This window comes from Amblyraja radiata, chromosome 19, assembly GCF_010909765.2.
Source record: "Amblyraja radiata isolate CabotCenter1 chromosome 19, sAmbRad1.1.pri, whole genome shotgun sequence".
NCBI lineage: Eukaryota > Metazoa > Chordata > Chondrichthyes > Rajiformes > Rajidae > Amblyraja > Amblyraja radiata.
The window spans coordinates 28,974,943-28,995,315 of NC_045974.1; the positions used below are offsets into that span (position 1 = coordinate 28,974,943).

General features: G+C 41.3%; 1 protein-coding gene across 2 annotated transcripts; it reads left to right on the top strand.

The window, feature by feature from the left end:
- The first annotated feature begins 5,021 nt into the window (after positions 1-5,021).
- Positions 5,022-14,709, top strand: dbx2 (developing brain homeobox 2). 2 transcript variants are annotated; one of them, XM_033038136.1, is made up of 4 exons: positions 5,022-5,463; positions 7,557-7,652; positions 11,062-11,261; positions 13,957-14,709. In XM_033038136.1, exons 1-4 carry the CDS (start codon positions 5,151-5,153, stop codon positions 14,269-14,271), a joined length of 924 nt encoding a protein of 307 aa, XP_032894027.1. In that variant the 5' UTR covers positions 5,022-5,150; the 3' UTR covers positions 14,272-14,709. The 2 variants fall into 2 exon arrangements, with proteins under 2 accessions (XP_032894027.1, XP_032894028.1); XM_033038137.1 differs by lacking the exon at positions 7,557-7,652.
- The last annotated feature ends 5,664 nt before the right edge of the window (positions 14,710-20,373 follow it).

Below are 20,373 nucleotides of genomic sequence, written 5' to 3' on the forward strand. Positions count from 1 at the left end.
GGGTTTTTTAAAAAAAATATCCAGTTTATTTCTCATTCTTTTTAAGATTTTATTTTTCCAGTACAGGTATGTATCTTTACTTTTAAAATTTACTGTGGAATTACTCCTACCATCATTTCTGGTAATACATTCCGATTTCTTAACCTAGGTAAAAACACATCACTTCCTTTATTCTTTTAGATATGGGGAACTGCAGATGCTGGTTTACAAAAATAGACAAAGTGCTGAAGTAACTGAGTTGGTCGGCAGCTTCTCTGGAGAACATGTATAGGTGACATTTCGGGTCGGAACCCTTCTTCAGATTGATTGAGGAGCTGAGGGGGGGGGGGGGGGAATCTGTAAAAGTGGAAGGGCCAGAGACAACCTGACAGATAACAGGTTACACACGACAACCTCCAACTCAATTGTTCAAAATTTGAGATGATCTTGGCCATCTCCAGTTGATCTCTTAATCTTCAGAGTAACTTCTCTACTGATTACCTTCTGAACGGACCTGGTAGGACAGCATTAATTTGAAATATTTTATTTATTTTCCTCGCAGGCACAGCCTGACCTGCAGCATCTGCACTACTTTCCTTTTGTTTGAATGTGCGTTTTATTATTTTTAGGTTGCTGAAGAACTGCTTGCTGAAGAAGACACAACAGCTGATATTTTAACAATCACACTAATTATCCCGGTAAGATCTGTGTAATAGCAATTTCTTAACTTTTCAATGTCCAACTTTTAATTGCTATTACTACTCGGGGATGTTTTGGAGATATAGTTTACGCACTAACAGATAGCAAAAAACGAATCTTCCTGTCGTTGTTTCTTGATTAATTGGTCTTTTATTGCAGTTATACAAAACAAAGAAATAATTCATTACTTTTCCTTCTTACTAACTGTTTCCGTATGGCTTCTCGTGAACGTGAATGTGATCGTGGTAAAAACTGTTGTCCTCACCATCCCCCGAGGCTAATTAAACGCTAAATCTCTGAGCCTGCGCTGGCCTCTCCAGGTGTATACACACCCCACGACGTATCAAAACCCACCTACCAGCGTACATACAGATAAGAACTAAAAATATCTAGACATGACGATAATATACTGACTTAAGCATAAATGGCTCCTGCAATCTGTGTGATCAATTGTTTCAAAAGCTTAGAGAAGAGGAAAATTAAAAAAACAGTGATTTTATATGTGGGTAAATGGGACGAGCTGAGATGGTGCATCTTGGTCAACATGGACGAGTTGGGTTCAAAGCTCTGTTATATGTTTCTAGTATATGAATGGTCAATGTAGAAACATTGAGCTGAAGGGGTTGTTTCCATGCCGTATGGCTCCATGGCTCACTGTTTGGCCCTGGGGTGTGTTGTAGAGAGACCTACGGATGCATGTATACAGTTCCATAAAGGTGGCATCACCGGGAGATAGGGTGGTACAGAAGACATTTGGCATGCTTGGCTTCATCAGTCAGGGTATTGAGTACAGGAATTGGGATGTCATGTCAGAGCGGTATAAGATTTTGGAAAGATAATATTTGGAACACTGCTCTTAAGATAGACACAAAATGCTGGAGTACTTCAGCACGACAGGTAGCATCTCTCTATCCAGAGATGCTGCCTGTCCCGCTGAGTTACTGCAGCATTTTATATCCAGCTTTGGTGTAAACCAGCATCTGCAGTTCCTTCCTACACATTTTGTGTACTGCTCTTGTAGCCCTGCTATAGGAATGATGGCATTAAACTGGAAAGGGTGTAAAACAGATATATATGGCTTAGTGAATTGGTAAGAGTTAAAGTAGAAAACAAGCAACAAGTGAAAAATTGACACAACAGTTTTGTAACACTATTCTGATAAGTCAGATAGATAACCAAGTTTCGGGCTTTATTCACGGATCATTATTTTTTTTGTTTTCTGATTTAAACTCTTTTCAAGATAAGGTTATGTTCATTTCTAATTGAGAGTGAAGGTCAAACAATGCTACCTACTGTGCTGGTTTACATTGAAGAAAAACACAAAACCCGACCAATATTTCAGCCTGATAAAATTTTGGGTTCAACGTGTCAGTTGATCATCAAACATTGTGCAAAATAGTGCCAACCTTGTCTTAAAATTTAAAAAAATCACTGGATTATGCAGTGCTCCACAAATCGGGCAGCATCTGAAAAGAGAGAAACAGAATTAACCTTGCAGTTTAATACGAAGATAGGCACAAAAAGCTGGAGTAACTCAGCGGGACAGGCAGCATCTCTGAGGAGACGGAATTGGTGACGTTTCGGGTCGAGACCCTTCTTCAGACTCAGTTTAATACCATATGTTCTTCCCGCTGACGCTATCTGCTGAGCATTTTCAGTTTTATATCAGATTGACAGCATCTGCAGTACTTTGCTTTCGGTTACCTCTACCTGTAGATATTATTGCATCACGATATAAAATACTCAGGCACATGATAAATTGCCATATTAAATAATTCGCAGGCTTTCTTTCCCCCGGGGTAGTTAATTAGTTACTTCAAACTTGCCTGAATCTTTAGTGTTCCATTGGCGTCAACTGTTTAATTCCCAGTAATTTGCCTAGTAAAATAACCCGAACTCTTTTGGATATCTGCATTCTGATACATAAACGGGACAAATTTGTACCAACATGTTTTTTTTTGCTAATCAGAAAATGAGAAACTTTAAACAAACTGGTACCTCTTACATTCATTCGGAACGGGCAAATAATTAGGTAGGGAAATAAAGAGAAAATCGATAACGCAGTTCTTACGTTGCTAATTCATTTGCAATTCCTACAGAATACAAATCTTCAGTGTCCATATGCATTCCTCAAAAAATCAGCTTTCGAATCATACGCATTAATATTATGAAACAATTACAAGAAATATCAAACAAAAGTGGCGGGTTATTTGCAGCAAATATTCTCTGAAAGTCGCCGAGGCAAAGGAATCAGAAATGCGGAAATAACTCAAGCAAATAAAAGCGTCTGTTGAGTAAAATTGGCTTAAACGTAACCAGTAAGTTGAACATGTCTCTCATTTCAAAACTGAGTAACTTTGAAACTTTCATTGAGTATTGTATTATCATAAAACATATTTTACAAAAAAATAAACACAACCTGACTTCCAAGAAAATCTGAAAACATTCTACCATATCTCAACATCAATCAATTATTTTACAAAAACATGTAAACATAATATGAACTATCTCGATAACTGTCGAACAATCCTAGATCTTCGTGTCTGAGATTTGTAAATTCCTTCTGTTAACACATGTTAATATCGTGACAGAATGTAGGCGCTTTATCTTGGAATTCTCTCGCAGAACTCCCCAATCTAACATATGTAGACTTCTTAGTTGCATTGTGAATTATTGAAGGAGGTTGAATTGGACCACTGTACCCAATAATTATTCGTTAATGTAAAACGCGCCCACCAGATTCTACACAAAAATAAGTTGATTTTAACGACTAAAAAGACGGGTGTTATATAAGAATTGACAATCGATTTACACAGAACTTTAAGAATTCAAGAGTTAAAATAATCGAAACAAACACCACAAAATTCAAGGCACATTCTACTCGTGTCCCGCAATTTAGACATGTTATGAATGTATATGTGATGATTTTAAAATAATGCACTTTTATGACTGTCGGTTTTCATTTTGTTCAAGGTTTCCCGCGCCGACTCGCTCTAAAAATAGCGCATTAGCAGCGCAGTTGATACAATTTTTGTTAGTTCGTAAAATGAATCTACTTTGTTGAGAGACAGGGTCATGCAAAATAAAGTTTTCATTAAAGCTCAAAATAATTTTCATCAGACAACTGTTGACGAACACAAAGTGCTCGTGACTATAATACGAAAGAACTGCATCATCTCAAGAATTGAGACCAGTGTGTGGGGTGGGAACGTTTTAAAGTTGAATTTCAAACTAAAAAGAGCGAGTTGTGTGTTATAAACCGCCACACCTCCGGGATATGTCCGGATAACACTGGAAACTATTACACTGGAAATTGTAAATGCAAGAACGAAGAATATTACAGATTGATGTTAAACGTTTAAATCTGAAATGATTTTATAAGTATCATAGTTGTCTATTATGTAGGATCGTCGCTGGGATTAAATTATAATAAAGGCATATCACTGTCGGTAATTTATATACAATTATTGTTCATTAGGTTAGAATTGGATGACATATACAGAGTATTCCTCACATGGGCTACTGATATTGCTAATCCGGCGCTAAAGAAAACAGAAATGTTGGTTCAATAAAGCTTTACTGTAGGAGTCGCTTTCATTTATAATTCTTGACTGCGAGTTAATCTGCCATTTGACGAAAAGGATTTCGGTGCTACTGACGGAAAGTGCCAATTAGATTACCGTTACCAGAGATAGCAGCGGGCGTAAATCCGAGTCAAACAGGTAACCACCGCAAAGTGCGAGTGACTTGCATTCCTGACCAAACTCCGCAAAATTCCATGTGCAGCATTGCATCTGCATGTCCAGTTCTTCGGCATGGAACAATCTGGGGAAAGCATTTCCACCAGAGATAGCATCGGATGAACTCTTGGAGTATTCACTCTAAAATTTGACGTTTTATTTTCATTTGATTATAACTTGAAAATTAAAACAACTGTAAACATTGGCAATTGGTATAATTATAAGTAGTCAATTACATCACTTTTTAATATGGTCACTAGGGTTAGAAATTTGTAGTGGACACAAGGAAGTGCAGATGTTGGAATCTTAAACAAAACACAAAGTGCTGGAGGAACTCAGCGGGGCAGTTAATATTTAAGGCTGTAAAAATATCCGTGAATGAGAAAAATTGCATTTGTCTTTAATCCAAAGGTTTTTATTTATTAAAGTTAGTGGAATTTGACATGGTTCCCCATATAGTTAAAATTCGTCCCTGCATTGAATAAAGCAGACACACCTCCCTTCCCTGTACAATTATATTAGTAATCACATGTACACCTTCGGGCCAATCACATCACACTCTGCACTAAGAAAGGAAGGCACTAGACTTTTCCAAAAGTTATAACATTGGGAAGAGTCGCTCTTTAACAAGGGACGACCGTTTTCGTCCTCGTTCCGCTTCGAATTATGTGGAGCGATTGAGCAAAGAAGTCTCCGTCTCACATTATTTCTTATTTTGTTTTGTTCCTCATCATGCTTCCCAGCCTGATTCCAACGCCTTCAGTGTCCTGGCAGGTGCTGGGCCCACCTCAGCTCCCTGCATTGCACAACTTGGGCAAAAGTTTTCTAATTGACAATTTGCTTCGGATAAATGGTCCCTTGAACCCCCCGCTTCGACCAATTCCTGCAAACCCTGTGCCAGTGAAAGTGGCCCAAACTGCGGAACAAATCGGCCCATCGGGAGGTCCACATCCTACAAGATCCTCCTTTCAGCTCGTTAACCCCTCAGACAACCAGCCGGCTCCAGTCACCTCCACCAGCCAAACAGTCACATACCCTGATATAGGTAAGGGTTCACTCCATTTCCACTCCATCAAGGAGATACCTTATTTGGAGTTTAATATTTGATTTCTTCGTCGCTTTTTTAACCGCGTCTTATGTTAGCTTTTTGCCTTTAAAAGCTTTATTTATTAGTGTTGGTTCTTTTACTGTTGTCCATCTAAAATAGCTTATACTAAACTTTTTGGATGGCATGATTATTTTTCCTAAATTCCCCATGCAATACGTCCAATATTCGACACGCTTTTTTCTAATCTATACGATATTTTTATTGGTAATTTTAAAGCTGCTGGAAATTACAAGCCCTTGTAGAAGATACCCTTTAAAGTGCAAAAGTATAATGTGAAAAAATAACATAAAGTGCTGAAGTATAATATGATGTTAGCACCAATGTAACTAATAACAAAGTTAGCAGGTTAATATAAAAGTTGCACCATAAATCATGGCGTGACTGCAGTTAATCCGGCTAATGAGGGCTTCGTTATAGGAGATTGCATCGCACATTTTGAGTTCGCATTAAATAAAGTATCTCCCTCTGGTCGTGGATCATTCACAGATGTTCACAAACAATTCAGAAGGAATGAGAACTAGTACAAATAGGAAACAAAAGAACGATAGTGGTGAATGCACACACAGATAGCATCGTTTAATTTCCGTGGAGTGAACAGTGCATTTCATCTACTTAGGTTGAAACTTCTACCTGCCTGCTTATCCCACGGGCACAACATAAATTGCTGTTTGTTTCCAGCATTTTCTGTTTGTGTTTGAACACGAGCCTAGCCCTGAGCCTGCGCCTCATTGATCGACAACAATGTCCATTTGGCGTATGACTTGGGCTTGGTGGTTGCACATTTTACACGTTGGACATATATTACGCTCAGACTGGTGGTCTGATTTATTTTGTATTCACCACAAAAAAAGAGAGATAACAATTTCACTCTTTCAAAATTTCTTATAAGGCACGATTCAATTCATCGACAATATTCAATGTCATGTGACCAGTTGTATTTCAAATATATTATTAACTGACTACGTATTTTCAATATATGTTCTGGCATTATTTTCAATGAATGAAATCTTGTCAACTTAGCAAAAATAAATGTTGCCAAATAATGTGAAGACATTGCTTGAAAAGTACAGGACTGCGTTGGTTCTATAAAGACTGGTGCAAATTATAAGAACATTCTAAAATGCGCATTGAACGCAGAACTTAACTTTACCGGTCCCCTGCAATTAACAGTGCCACTCAAATACCTGAATGCCCATGTTTAAGCTAGTTCTCAAGAAAGGAAAAATGTTCAATTGTTAAAGGAAGTAACTCAGGTTAAAGAAAAAGTAATTTCAAAGCAAGCTAGGAAGCAGACATTAAATAATTTTCTGTTTTCTGCTGCGGTTCAATCTTTTTTTTTTACGCTCTTAATTTGCATTTCAACAAAGTTTCGTAAATGCGATTCTTGTTCTTCGTGGAAGATGTGAACCATTTCTGGGATTACTAGGAAATTCATCTGGTATTGAATGGTCAATTTTGCATTGATACAAGTTTAAACAGAAAAGATAAGGACCTAAGTGTGGTCAAAGAAGGGGCGTGTGATTTCCACTGGAGGTCTCTTGCGTGAGTTTGAGTTTACATTGGTGAAGACAAAATGCAAGATTTCTCTAAAGCCGCATTTAAAACATGGCCATCTTATTAAAGTTTGTTTAAGATCTTTTTTTCTGTTTTGGGTTTAAAGAAAAGGGCACAGTCCCAATTGGCTCCTGTCTTTGCTTTCATGCTTAGAATTAAAATCAATGAACTCCATTATCTAAAATGTCAAACAAAATCTTGCCTCTCTGCAGCCAAAACTGATGAACCTTACGACGTTTATCACCCTTAGTACATGAAAAACAAAGAAGGAATCATCTTTTTGTGCTGACTTGGAATAAAGCAAAGTGCTAGCCACACCTAAACCTTCTAAAATACAGAATATTTTAAAACGTTTGTCTTTGACTCATTAGAATGCAGGTTGTTTCAGCATCACTTTAAGACATAATCGTTTTTCATAGAGGTTGGATGAAATACACTGTACCACTGTTTATCATATTTCTGCTTTATCCTTATAGCTTTATCCAAGTGTTTTCTGCCAAGTTTCCCGCAGGTCCTCTTGGCTTGCTGTGGTGGGTCCTGTCAACAGCAGGTCTCCCCCACTGATTTTCCAAGTAAGTTTTTGTGCTGCATCAGTAATGCCTGATTTGTTTTGTATACCGTAGCAATACGATTTCATGTGGTCTGAAAATGGTTCCATGTCAAATGCCACATTACAGCTGGACAGTTAATGTATTGTCATTTCAATGTATGGCTTTCTCAATGACATTTTACAAATTTCCACAATGAACTGCATGGCTTAAAAAGTCATTAGCATCAAGCATACATCATTTCAAAATGTGTGCTAGTATTTAATTGTGGGTACCTGTTAATTGATCTCAATGTATTTTGCAGAATGCCCTTGGGGAAATATTGCTTTTATTTATAAATCATCTGCACAAATTATAAATAACTTTGATTCAGCATATTTATAAAGGAAAGAGGTAATGCCGTACGAATATCAAATATACTAATAGGCATTGGTGGCGCCTTTGAGGCATTACATTGAATTTCCAAAGGCAATGTCACTTTAAGTCAAACTGGCTGCTTAGTGAATTCAGAGTTTCGGTGAATAAATAGCTTTAGAAGAAAAAGCCTCGGAAAACTGAGTTGCAAACCTGAATGCTTCTTGACAAGTGAGGCAGCAAATTCTGGCTGTTTAATGAGCTGAGACTCTTTGAAATGTTTTCAGGGGGCTGCCGCTTTCCCACAGAGAGTTTTACATGGCTGTGGCGCCCATACAATGGGCAACAGGGCCATGACCAATCTTCACTTTCACTTTCTTCATCCACACGCGACCTTGCCACTATTTTTCACAGTACAGATGAACTTTCCAAATCGGCCTGTGTTAAGAAAGTACTGGATGGGGGTCAGGTGCCCTTTCGTCCAGCCATAAATAAAGCTCTGTTTGCAAGTCTTGGGTCCTGTCTCTCACATTCCATTGGGGGGGGGGGGGGGGGGGGTGGGATCCTATGAAGCACCAGCATTGGGATCAGTTCATTGAGACATAAATGAAATCGACTTTTATAGACCTTCTTCAACTAATCAGGGTACCAACGTTCTGTCTATCTGAATAGAGATCACTGGATCAACAGAGCAAAAAACTGCTATTTTGTTTGGTGATGTGATTAAATTACAGCTAAGTAACCATATAACAATTACAGCACAGAAACAGGCCATCTCAGCCCCTCAAGTCCGTGCCGAACACTTATTTTCCCTTAGTCCAATCTATCTGCACTCAGACCATAACCCTCCATTCCTTTCCCGTCCATATATTATTTATTTTTTTATGATAAAATCGAACCTGCCTCCACCACTTCCACTGGAAGCTCATTCCACACAGCTACCACTCTCTGAGTACAGAAGTTCCCCCTCATGTTACCTCTAAACTTCTGTCCCTTAATTCTCAAGTCAAAGTCCTTTTTTTTTTGGTTGCCCTATCCGAATGGCAATGCGCTTTTATCTGGACTCCACATTTGTCAAAGATGCATCCGTATGTTTTCTGGAGTCAATTTCTTTCAGCGCTCTGAGTTACAGGTAGTATAGGCACTGGCAAAAGAAATGTTGAAATTTCCAAGAGGCTTTTAACTGCACAATGGAATTAAGTTGGATCTTGATGGAGAAATCCAGGGTGAATAAAGCAACATGATCCAGAGAGTGTTTGCCAATGGATAAAACATAAAAATATAGTTGGCCCTTTTCAAAGTGCAGATATCGGGCTAAAGGGAGTCTTGGGGATAGCTTGGGGGCATATAAAAGTTGACAAAGAAATATGCGGCACAGAGAGTTTGATGGGATCCAGTGTTGTGGATGTTCAAGTAACATTGTGGAAAGAATATGGTGGTAGTATTATGCATTAATTGAAGTATCCAGAAGATGGAAAATCTGTTCAGGGTGGATATCCAAAATAATTTAGATTAGGAATTCAGTGTCAGTCTCAGTCTACCCCACCATTGAAAGGGGAGGAGTTGTACAGTTTGATAGCCACAGGGAAGAAGGATCTCCTGTGGTGTTCTGTACTGCATCTTGGTGGAACCAGTCTGTTGCTGAAGGTACTCCTCAGGTTGACCAGTGTGTCATGGAGGGGGTGAGCTGTATTGTCCAGGATGCTCTGCAGTTTGAGGAGCATACTCCCCGCCAAAAACCACACCTCATGAATCCAACTCCGTCCCAGGATGGAGCCAGCCTTCCTGATGAATTCATTAATTCTAGTTGCATCCTCAGTCTTCGCCCTGCGGCCCTGATTAGCAACTTGTGTAGAAATAATTTACTGATCCCGCATGCAAGAAGAGCCATGTTTTGGTGCCATTTTCAAAGTCTAGTCTACGCTCCAGGTATTATGAGCGGTGCCCGTTCTGGGCAAGCCCCAGGCTGCTGTGGGCCTCCATCCGTCGGCTGTCCTTGAACGTGGGGGATGACCTGCAAATGGACGTTACTCTCCTCGCCCATCCACCTTTGTGCCATCGGGGACGCCTCCTGCAGCCGACCTTGAGGGCGCAGTAGACCAGGCCCTGGTTCCATCCCCTCTCCTACCAGCCTCGCTCCTCCCAGTCATGTCATTCAGGTCTTCCGTCACGCTCCATCCTCCCGGTCTCAGGTCTTCGGGGGATGAGCATGGGTTGGGTCGGCTGGGGGGGGCTTTCCCTTCCAGTCCGTGGTCCACCGGGTTATCCGAGCAGGGGCTCGCTCAGCGGGCTCCCCCCTGTAGGCCGCGGCCAACTGGGTCTTGCGTTCGGGGGACCGGCTTGGCAGTTACCCCCTGAAAGCAGGCGGTGCTCTGGTAGCACTGGGATCAGGCATTAATGCCATGGAATTTTTCATCACCAATTGCTGCTGTCTTTAAAGAACCTTTTCCACAAAGATCATGCGGTCTCTTGGGGTGAACGTATCCTTTTCAAACATTTTGGGTGATAATTTCCTGGTGAAGAGCAACAGTTTTCATCAGGTTGGCTAGCAGTTAGTTATAGTGAAGACTTCTCACTGAGAGCAAGCCAGCAATTACAAATTAAAATTTTATACCCTGATTTACTGAATATAAAATATTCATAGATATGAGATTAAGATGGAGGCAAAATTTAAAACTTATGAATAAAATCAATTACTTTAAAATCCACTATATTTTATTTTTCTCATTGACTTACAATCCACAAAACAAATTGTACCTTTTTCAAGGAAAGAGTCAGTATTAAACATTAAATCTGGTTTAGTGCATCATTGAAAATGTACTCCTTCATACAGCACAGTGTGGTGTATTCAAGATATTTCATTAGCTGAATTGTTCACGAGTCCTGAAATTCTAATAATTCACTGATCTCCTCTGATTACAGTGGAGAAGATTGTGTAAGATAGATTGATAAATCACCGATAATTGCCTTGGTATTTCCACATTCAACAGCAGATGTACAGTAACTAAGTAGCTGTACAGAATGTCTAATATGTACAGAATGTCTAATATCCCTACATTTATGCTGTTTTACTTTCTAGTTAGCAGTTCTTTCAGGAGCTGTGAATTTCCCCTTTGGCCTCAGGTTAGTCACAACAAGGTGCGAAGAGGAATCCTGCGGAGAGTTGTCTTTTCTGAAGAACAGCGGAAATCACTGGAGAAGACCTTTCAAAAGCAGAAATACATTAGTAAGACCGACAGAAAGAAACTGGCCACTCATCTTGGTCTTAAAGATTCACAGGTACTGGATGTCAGCCTCTTTACCTCACTGGTTAGTAACTGATGAACAAAAGCTAATGCTATAAGTTCATACATTATACACAAGGAAAAAAACATCAGATGTTACAGTGTTTGCAGCATAAATATTGTGCAGAAACATAGTTATTAAATCACTGAGGGAGGCCTTTCAGCCCATACTTGCTCACTTTTCATCAGCACTAGAGTCAGTTCCACTTCTTATGACATGGAAGGAAGCCTTTCAGTCCAAGCCAGTTCTCAACACAATCAGTGCAGGCTTTGATTTGTTCTATATTGGTGCCAGCTCTGATTGTTCTGTACTTTTTCATGCCTCTATTTTCCCCTCTCCCCTGACTCTCAGTCTGAAGAAGGGTCTTGACCCGAAACGTCACCTATTCCTTTTCTCCAGTGATGCTGCCTGACCCGCTGAGTTACTCCAGCATTTCGTGTCTACAAGATCATAAGACATAGGAACAGAATTAGGCCATTCGGCCCAATGAGTCTGCTCCACCATTCAATCACGGTTGATCAATTTTCCCCTTCAACCCAATTCTTCTGCCTTCTCCCTGTAACCTTTGACACCCTTACTAATCAAGAATCTCTCAATCTCAACTTTAAAATTATCAACTGACTTGGCCTCCACCACCATCTGTAGCAATGAATTCCACAGATTCATCACCCTCTGTCTGAAGGAATTCCTCCTCATCTCCATTCTAAAGGTACGTCCTTTTATTCTGAGGCTGTGCTCTTTGGTCCTTGAATCTTCCATTACTGGAAACATCCTCTGCACATCCACTGTATCTTGGCCCTCTAATTCTCCTGCCATGTTAGTATTGCAAGCCAGGTAAATCTACGGAGTCAAGAATTAAAACCTAACAACTTGATCAGATTGCTGTCATTCTAAACCCAATCTAAGCCAAAATGTTTGTAATGTATTTCATGCATGAGCCGAGCTGATTTGACCTGATCTGGAAACACTTGAATTAGATTTGACGTCCACTCCTGAGAAAGGTGCTCAAGCCCCTTATTCCTCATTCAACCTCCACGGAAGGATGCCACTGCCTGACCCTGGCACTTGAAATGGAAGCCTGAGTAATATACTGCAAGCCTGGGTAAAGGTTGCCAACCACACACTCTCACAAGGGATCACATCCTGTCACTGATACTGAGTCAAACTTGTAAAAGATGCAGAAAATTATTTTTCCAAGCTCGGTGACAATTCCTGCCCACACATGTCATACTGTATCATTACATCATACCACTGTGTCATTACATCATACCACTGTCATAACATCATACCACTGTGTAATTACATCATACCACTGTGTCATTACATCATACCACTGTGTCATTACATCATACCACTGTGTCATTACATCATACCACTGTGTCATTACATCATACCACTGTGTCATTACATCATACCACTGTGTCATTACATCATACCACTGTGTCATTACATCATACCACTGTGTCATTACATCATACCACTGTGTCATTACATCATACCACTGCACAGAAGGTAGACACAAAAAGCCAGAGTAACTCAGCTTGAAAGGCAGCATCTCTGGAGAGAAGGAATGGGTGACGTTACTTCAGCTTTTTGTGTCTATCTTCGGTCTAAACCAGCATCTGCAGTTCCATCCTACACATACCACTGTGCAGTCTGTTGCCTATTCCGCTGAGTTACTCCATCATTTATTCCAGCATTCCTGAAAATAATCTTCTAGTACTTGGTCCGCTCCCTGGCTTAGTGTCCACCCACTGACACCAAGTCAACCAATTCTGGATAAAGTACTGTGTCAGCCAGACCCTAAATGTTTTAGCAAAAAATTTACCCAACCTCGTCTCAACCCAACACATATGATTTGGTCCTGTTGGGCTCTAAGAAATAAAAGCTAATTCACCTGGACACTATTTATGCAAAGGTTCAAATCCAATTAAAGGGTAACAATTTCAATACGTACTTTACACATTATGTACCAAAGTGCCCAGTCCACTAAACCTACAGTGCTACCAAAGTAGGCTCCATTCTTGCTGCTTTTAATCTTACAAGAATTGCTGCTTAATTCCAAGAGACAGATTGAGTGCTGTTATTACAGAGAATGATGGGTCCCTTCATGGCTGGATTTCTACTTAAACTGGAGCTCTTCTTAGTACAGTGATGGTCTATTTGCTAAAACGTCTAAGATTGCTACTCCTTGGGTTAGAGATGAAAAAAGAATTTGTTCAAAGATCTAACAAACAAGATTTGCTCATGCTACTACATAATGGATGATGTATTCCTATCTACAATAGTTCTGATTAGTTTTATTGCACAGGACTTGCATAATGGAAGTATCTGTTATGCTAAAGCAAATTTTCTTAGTCAAAAGAAAGAAGGAATATTGGAATTATAAGAGTTGACTATCTCTCCAATTAGGAGAGGGAGTTAGTGACAATCTTGCAGAGTTTTATATAACTGTTGTAAAGTTGTTGTAATAGTTAATTGCTAATGTTAAGAAATTGTATTATTTAACTGTTTTGCACTTTGTTTATCCTTACAAGGTACTTTTACTCTAGGATTTCCAAATAGATTACAAATATTTATTTACAATGCAGTAATTTTAATTATTTTGATATTAAGTGTATGGAATTAAATTAGAGAACTGAACATTTCTTAATTTCATTATTTGTTATTGATCTTTTCAACTCAAAAGGTAAAAATCTGGTTCCAGAATCGAAGAATGAAATGGCGAAATACTAAAGAGAGAGAATTGCTCACACAAGGATATTCCCTGGAACATACATTACAAGAGAAACGTCTCTCAACCACTGATTCAAACAATGGTATTGCAAATGACCCTGACCGAAAATCAACACATTTGGACCAGTCTCCAACGTGCAAATACACTGCATTAACGTCAATGTCTCAGAGTAGTCAGTCTGGCGAGAACAGAGTTCCAGATGTGAAAGTAGAAATATTAAAAACATCTCCACACTCCCACTCTATTCTGCATGATAAATACATCTGAGCATTAAATTCCCAGTGGGCACCAATAGTCATCACTGTACTGATACTGTATTTCAAGTGATCCATTCCCCTCTCAAATAAGGGACTCGCACTTTTTTGGAGACATTTCCTGCAACTTTAGCACCAGTGCCTGAAATATTGCATGCCTGCAATAATGCTGTCAATGTAATTTATTGCATTCAGATGCTATCAAGCAGTGATTCATTTCTAGATCTTCAAAGTTAATTACCTTTGTTCATTTTTATTTTAGGAAAGACGTTGACTTTAAAATATGCATGTTTTTACACTTGGCCAATATTTTTCAATTTGAATTTGCCAAATGTAACACGGCCACCATGGACAGTGGTTTGATATGTTAAAACAAATAAAGCAGAGTCTAATACAGGATAATAATTGTATTCTACATTGTAACATTTATATTAAAATACAAGGGCATCAATACAAGTGTCAATGTATCATTTTCCTTTGGAAGGATGTTGGGTAATACAAAATTTAGCATTGCCATCATATTTAATCATTATAGGCATATTTTTATTAACCATGTAGATATAAGTAGCCATCAAGCACCCGTTCACACGATGTGCGTAGGAAGGAACTGCAGATGCTAGTTTAAACCGAAGATAGAATCAAAATGCTGGAGTAACTCAGTGGGACAGGCTGCATCTCTGGAGAGAAGGAATGGGTGATGTTTTGGGTCGAGACCCTTCAGTCTGCTGCCTGTTCCGCTGAGTTACTTCACCTATTACCTGTTGACATGATTCTGGCGGTGCTGATATCAGACAATAAGTAAACATGAGCCTGTTTAGCACGTGGATGAGAAATATACTTGGAGATGTAATAGATGGTGCTGGAAATGATCTATGTTATTTGCAGTGTGCATTGTATCTACATACAGTGTATGTAGATGATTTGGAATGAGGTGAAGGTACCTGCCTTAACTACATCCTCTGGCAGCTTGTTCAATACACCCACCATCCTTGGTGTAAAAACATTTGCTCCTCAGCTTCCTATTAAATCTTTCTCCCTCAAAAACCTATGTCCTCTGGTTCTCGATTCCCCAACACTTGGCAAAAGGCTCTGTGCGTTTACCAGATCTACAGTATTCCTCTCATGATTTTGTACACCTCTATAAGATGTTCTCATCCTCCTGCCCTCCAACGAATAAAGTCCTAGCCGGCTCAATCTCTCTCTGTATCTCAGGCCCTAGAGTCCTGGCAACATCCTGGTAAATCTTCTCTACACCTTTTACAATTTGACACCATCTTTGCTATAACATGGTGACCAAATAAAAACGGAAAATGTTGGAAAGTTCATGGATATCTGAAAGAAGAAGGAATGAAGGCAAGATTGCAGTTTAGGTGGAAGGAAAAGTAAGTGTTGATTGTTGGTGTCATCAAGAGCATGTAAATCAAGAGATCGCAGGAAGATGGGATGAGTAAGATGTGAGAAGGAGCAGGGATGAGTAAAGTGTGACCTATAATTTCAGTCTGTTGTTGACCATGGTCTCACCATTAGTCAGCGGCATGATATTGGGCACCAACAACACTGTGGCTGGATGCATGCCTGGGCCCCCTCCTTCCCCATCGATAAACCCCAGTTCTGTGCCACCTTTTCCTTTTGGGTAGTATTGTTAAGGAGGAAGTGCTGGCAGATTAGAGATGTATGTCGCATGCAGTAAATCTTTCTCCCCTCACCTTAAACCCATGTCCTCCGGTTCTTGATTCTCCTTCACTGGGTAAAAAATTCTGCATTTATCCTATCTATTCCACCTATGATCTTATACACCTCTATAAGTTCACTCCTCATCCTCATGCATTCCAAGGAATGAAGTCTAAGCCTGCTCAATCTTTCCCTGTAGGTCAGGCCTAAGCTTCCTGGCAACATCCTCGTAAATCTTCTCTGCATCCTTTCCATCTTAACAACAACTTTCATATATATTGATGTCAACAGCAGGTTGCATCAGTGATCCCTTGGATAATATATAATGTATGCTCAGCTTTTGCACATCTCTAGATAAAATCACATTTTGAAGTAGATTGCAAACTCCAAACATGGCTACATATTTATCTAGTTTACCCATTAATAATACCATGTGCAGCATAGACCATAGGTGTTCAGTGTATTCAGTAACAACTGCTAACTAACTACACAGCTGGATTTATGAAGACTATGTTTACCTGTTATTCATTTTAATCTCCCTACATAGAAAGTTTAATGTCCTAAGGTGACTTATTGGAAACATTTTATTTGCAATGTTTTCACAGTTTATCTGTCTGTGGGTTGCATATGTGCATTTGGTCCGAACAATTTAATCTTACACTAATTAGCCACTGAAACTTTTTTGAGTAATTATATGGCATATTAGTAATTCACAAAACTGTTACTATTATCAATAAATAATAATAATAATAATACATTTTATTTATGGGCGCCTTTCAAGAGTCTCAAGGACACCTTACAAAAATTTAGCAGGTAGAGGAAAAACATGTAAGGGGAATTAAGTAAATAGTAGAGACATGACTAGTGCACAAAGTAAAGACAGAATTTAATACAAAACACAATATGAGGCAATTAATGCACAGATGAAAAGGGAGGGGGACGTGGGGCTAAGGATAGGCAGAGGTGAAGAGATGGGTCTTGAGGCGGGACTGGAAGATGGTGAGGGACACGGAATTGCGGATCAGTTGGGGGAGGGAGTTCCAGAGCCTGGGAGCTGCCCTGGAGAAGGCTCTGGCCCCAAAACTGCGGAGGTTGGACTTGTGGATGGAGAGGAGACCGGCTGATGTGGATCTGAAGGACCGTGAGGGTTGGTAGGGGGAGAGGAGGTCAGTGAGATATGGGGGGGCCAGATGGTGGAGGGCTTTGTAGGTGAGGATCAGGATTTTGTAGTTGATCCGGTGGGAGATGGGAAGCCAGTGAAGTTGTTTGAGGACTGGAGTGATGTGATGCCAGGATTTGGTGTGGGTGATGAGTCGGGCGGCTGCGTTCTGGACCAGTTGGAGTCGGTTGATGTAGGTGGAGCTGATGCCAAGGAGAAGTGAGTTGCAGTCCTCCAGTCGGGAGGAGATGAAGGCATGGATGAGTCTTTCAGCAGCGGGAGGTGTGAGAGAGGGTCTGAGTTTGGCGATGTTGCAGAGATGAAAGAAGGAGGTTTTAATGACATGGCGGATGTGAGGCTCAAGGGAGAGGGTGGAATCAAAGATCACGCCAAGGTTGCGGGCCTGGGGAGATGGGGAGACAGTGGTGCCGTCGATGGTGAGAGTGGGGTTATTGATTTTGCTGAGCGTGGCTTTGGAGCCTATGAGGAGGAATTCTGTCTTATCGCTGTTGAGTTTGAGGAAATTATGTTGCATCCAGGTTTTTATAGCTGACAAACAGGAGTTGATATGGGGGGGGGGGGAGGGGGGAGGGGGGGGGGAGGGGGGAGGGGGGGGGGGAGGGGGAGGGATTTGGTGCTGAGGTAGATCTGGGTGTCATCAGCATAACAGTGGAAGTCCAGGTTGAAGTGGCGGAGTATCTGACCAAGGGGGAGGATGTAGATGATGAAGAGGAGGGGGCCGAGTACGGAGCCTTGGGGAACGCCTTGAGTGACTGTGGCTGTAGCAGAGGTGTGGTTGTGGAGAGAGATGAAGTGGGATCTGGTGGAAAGGTAGGAATGGAGCCAGCTGAGTGCAGAGCCTTCAATGCCGAGGTCTTTGAGTCTGGTGAGCAGGATGTTATGGTTCACTGTATCGAAGGCTGCGCTCAGGTCGAGGAGGATGAGGATGTTGAGGGAACCAGTGTCAGCAGAGGTGAGGAGGTCGTTGAGGACTTTGAGGAGAGCAGTTTCTGTGCTATGGAGGGGGCGAAAGCCAGATTGGAGGGGTTCAAGTAGGTTATACGCAAGGAGGTGGGAATGAAGTTGCGACGCAACGATACGCTCCAGGGTTTTTGAAAGAAAGGGGAGGTTTGAGATTGGGCGGTAGTTAATGAGAGAGGAGGGATCAAGACCAGGTTTCTTTAAGATTGGTGTAACAGCAGCAGTTTTGAAAGCGGAGGGGACAATTCCTTGGGACAATGAGGAGTTGAAGAGATTAGTGAGGTAGGGGCAGAGAACGGGGAGGCAGGACTTCAACAGGGGAGTGGGGAGAGGGTCGAGGGAGCAGGTAGTGGGTTTGGAAGAGCTGATGAGTTTGGAGATTTCAATAGGGGTGACCAGGTCAAACTGGGAGAGGAAGCAGTGTGGAGGAGGGGTAAGGAGGTCAGTGGAGGTGTTGAAAGGAGGGGCCTTGGTAGGTGTTGGAGTAGATGCTGGGGAGTCGGGTACAGGGGATAAAGATTGATAGATGGTGCCGATTTTATCAGCGAAAAAGTGGAGGAATGAGTTGCAGAGACCCGGAGTAGAGGTAGGGAGAGTGTTGGCTTGAGGCTTGAGGAGGTTGCCCACTGTGGAGAAGAGGGATCTGTGGTTTAGGCAGGGATCGGTGAATATGGAGGAGAGGTAGGCAGATTTTGCAGCAATGAGAGCATCTTTGTAGTCAGTGAGGTGGAGTTTGTAAGCTTCAAGGTGGACTGTGAGAGATGATTTATTTGTGAGTCGTTCAAGTCGGCGACCAGTCTGTTTCAGTTTACGAAGTGCAGGTGTGTACCAGGGTGAAGATGTGTTGAAAGTTAGGGTTCTTGTTTTGAGGGGGGCTATAGTGTTAAAGGAGGTAGACAAGGTGGAGTTGAGATGGTTTGTGAGATCATCAGGAGAGATGGGGGCTGAGTCCAGGGGGAGAGTGGTGGAGAGCAGGTCAGAGAGATGGTGGGGATCAATGGATTTTAGATTACGGAAGTTGATTTCTCGGAGGAAGCGGGGGCGAGGTGTCGGAGAAGGGATGGTGAACCGTGTAAGCTTATGATCAGAGAGGGGGAAGAGGCAAGGATGGAGGTCGAGTACCGGTTGATTTGTGGAGCAGACCAGGTCAAGGATGTGACCTTTGTCATGGGTGGGAAAGGTGACGTGCTGAGTGAGAGAGAAGTTGTCAAGTAAAAAGGCGAATTCAGATGCGAGCTTGCAGGTGGGGGAGTCCATGTGAATATTTAAGTCACCAAGTAGCAGCAGACGTGGGGAGAGGGATGAGGCAAGTGTGAGGAGTTCAGTGAAGTCAGATAGGAAGGAGGGGTTTGGTTTAGGTGGCCGGTAAATGAGGATGACTGTCATGGAGGAAAGGGTTTTGAAGGCGAGGAATTCAAATGATGCTACTGGGGGGGAGGGTGAGTTCAGTGATACGAAAATTCTGGTTGAAAATAACAGCGAGGCCACCTCCATGGCGGGAGGGGCGGGGTTTGGAAATGTAATTAAATCCAGGTGGGGATGCTTGATTGAGGGAGAAGAAGACATTGGGTTGTTGCCAGGTCTCAGTGAGCAGAAGGAAGTCCAGAGTGTTGTCAAGGATTAGTTCATGGAGGGCAAGGGCTTTGTTGTTGAGCGACCTGGCGTTGAGGAGGGCAAAGTTGGCATTATGAGAGGGTGGAGGGATGGGGGCAGGCTGGAGAGATCTGAGGTTGTCCCGGTTGACAGTGCGTGCGGTCAGCTGGGATGGGGGGTGACGCGGGTGAGGGGGGGGCAGAGCGTGGTAGTGAGCAGATGGATGGAATAGAATGTCCGTGGTTGAAGCAAACAAGCCTGCGCCGAGAGCCTCTGTGGATGAAACGGGGTCGACGCAGAAGTCCAAGCTGTTTAACGACCTGGATGCAGGATGGGATGTGGTTGTTGAAGAAACTAGTCATCTGCAGAGTTGATGTCAAAGTAGCAGCATTTTATATGGAAACAAATAATAAACTTCTCCTTTTGTTTGATTTTGATTTAAGTGATAGTTCGTGTTTACCCTAAAAAGATGATATGAATTTTGAATATCACTCACACAGCATTAATGCACAACACAATGGGTCTATGAGCTAAAATCTCCATACAATCATGAAACCAACAAGCATTTCATCAAAGTGCAATTAAAAAAGTTCAGTACCATAAATGATAATCACCAAAATTACAAAGGCCTTCAAATAATCAAGGCCTATTCAACTTATAATGGCTCCGAGGAGGAATACGCTTTGAATTTATTTGATACCTACAGTTGGT

Excerpts from the sequence above, each read along its gene's own strand:
- dbx2 (XM_033038136.1), top strand. The coding sequence starts at position 5,151 with ATGCTTCCCAGCCTGATTCCAACGCCTTCAGTGTCCTGGCAGGTGCTG. Across the intron at positions 5,464-7,556 it reads AGTCACATACCCTGATATAG|CTTTATCCAAGTGTTTTCTG; the intron begins GTAAGGGTTCAC and ends TTATCCTTATAG. Across the intron at positions 11,262-13,956 it reads TTGGTCTTAAAGATTCACAG|GTAAAAATCTGGTTCCAGAA; the intron begins GTACTGGATGTC and ends TCAACTCAAAAG.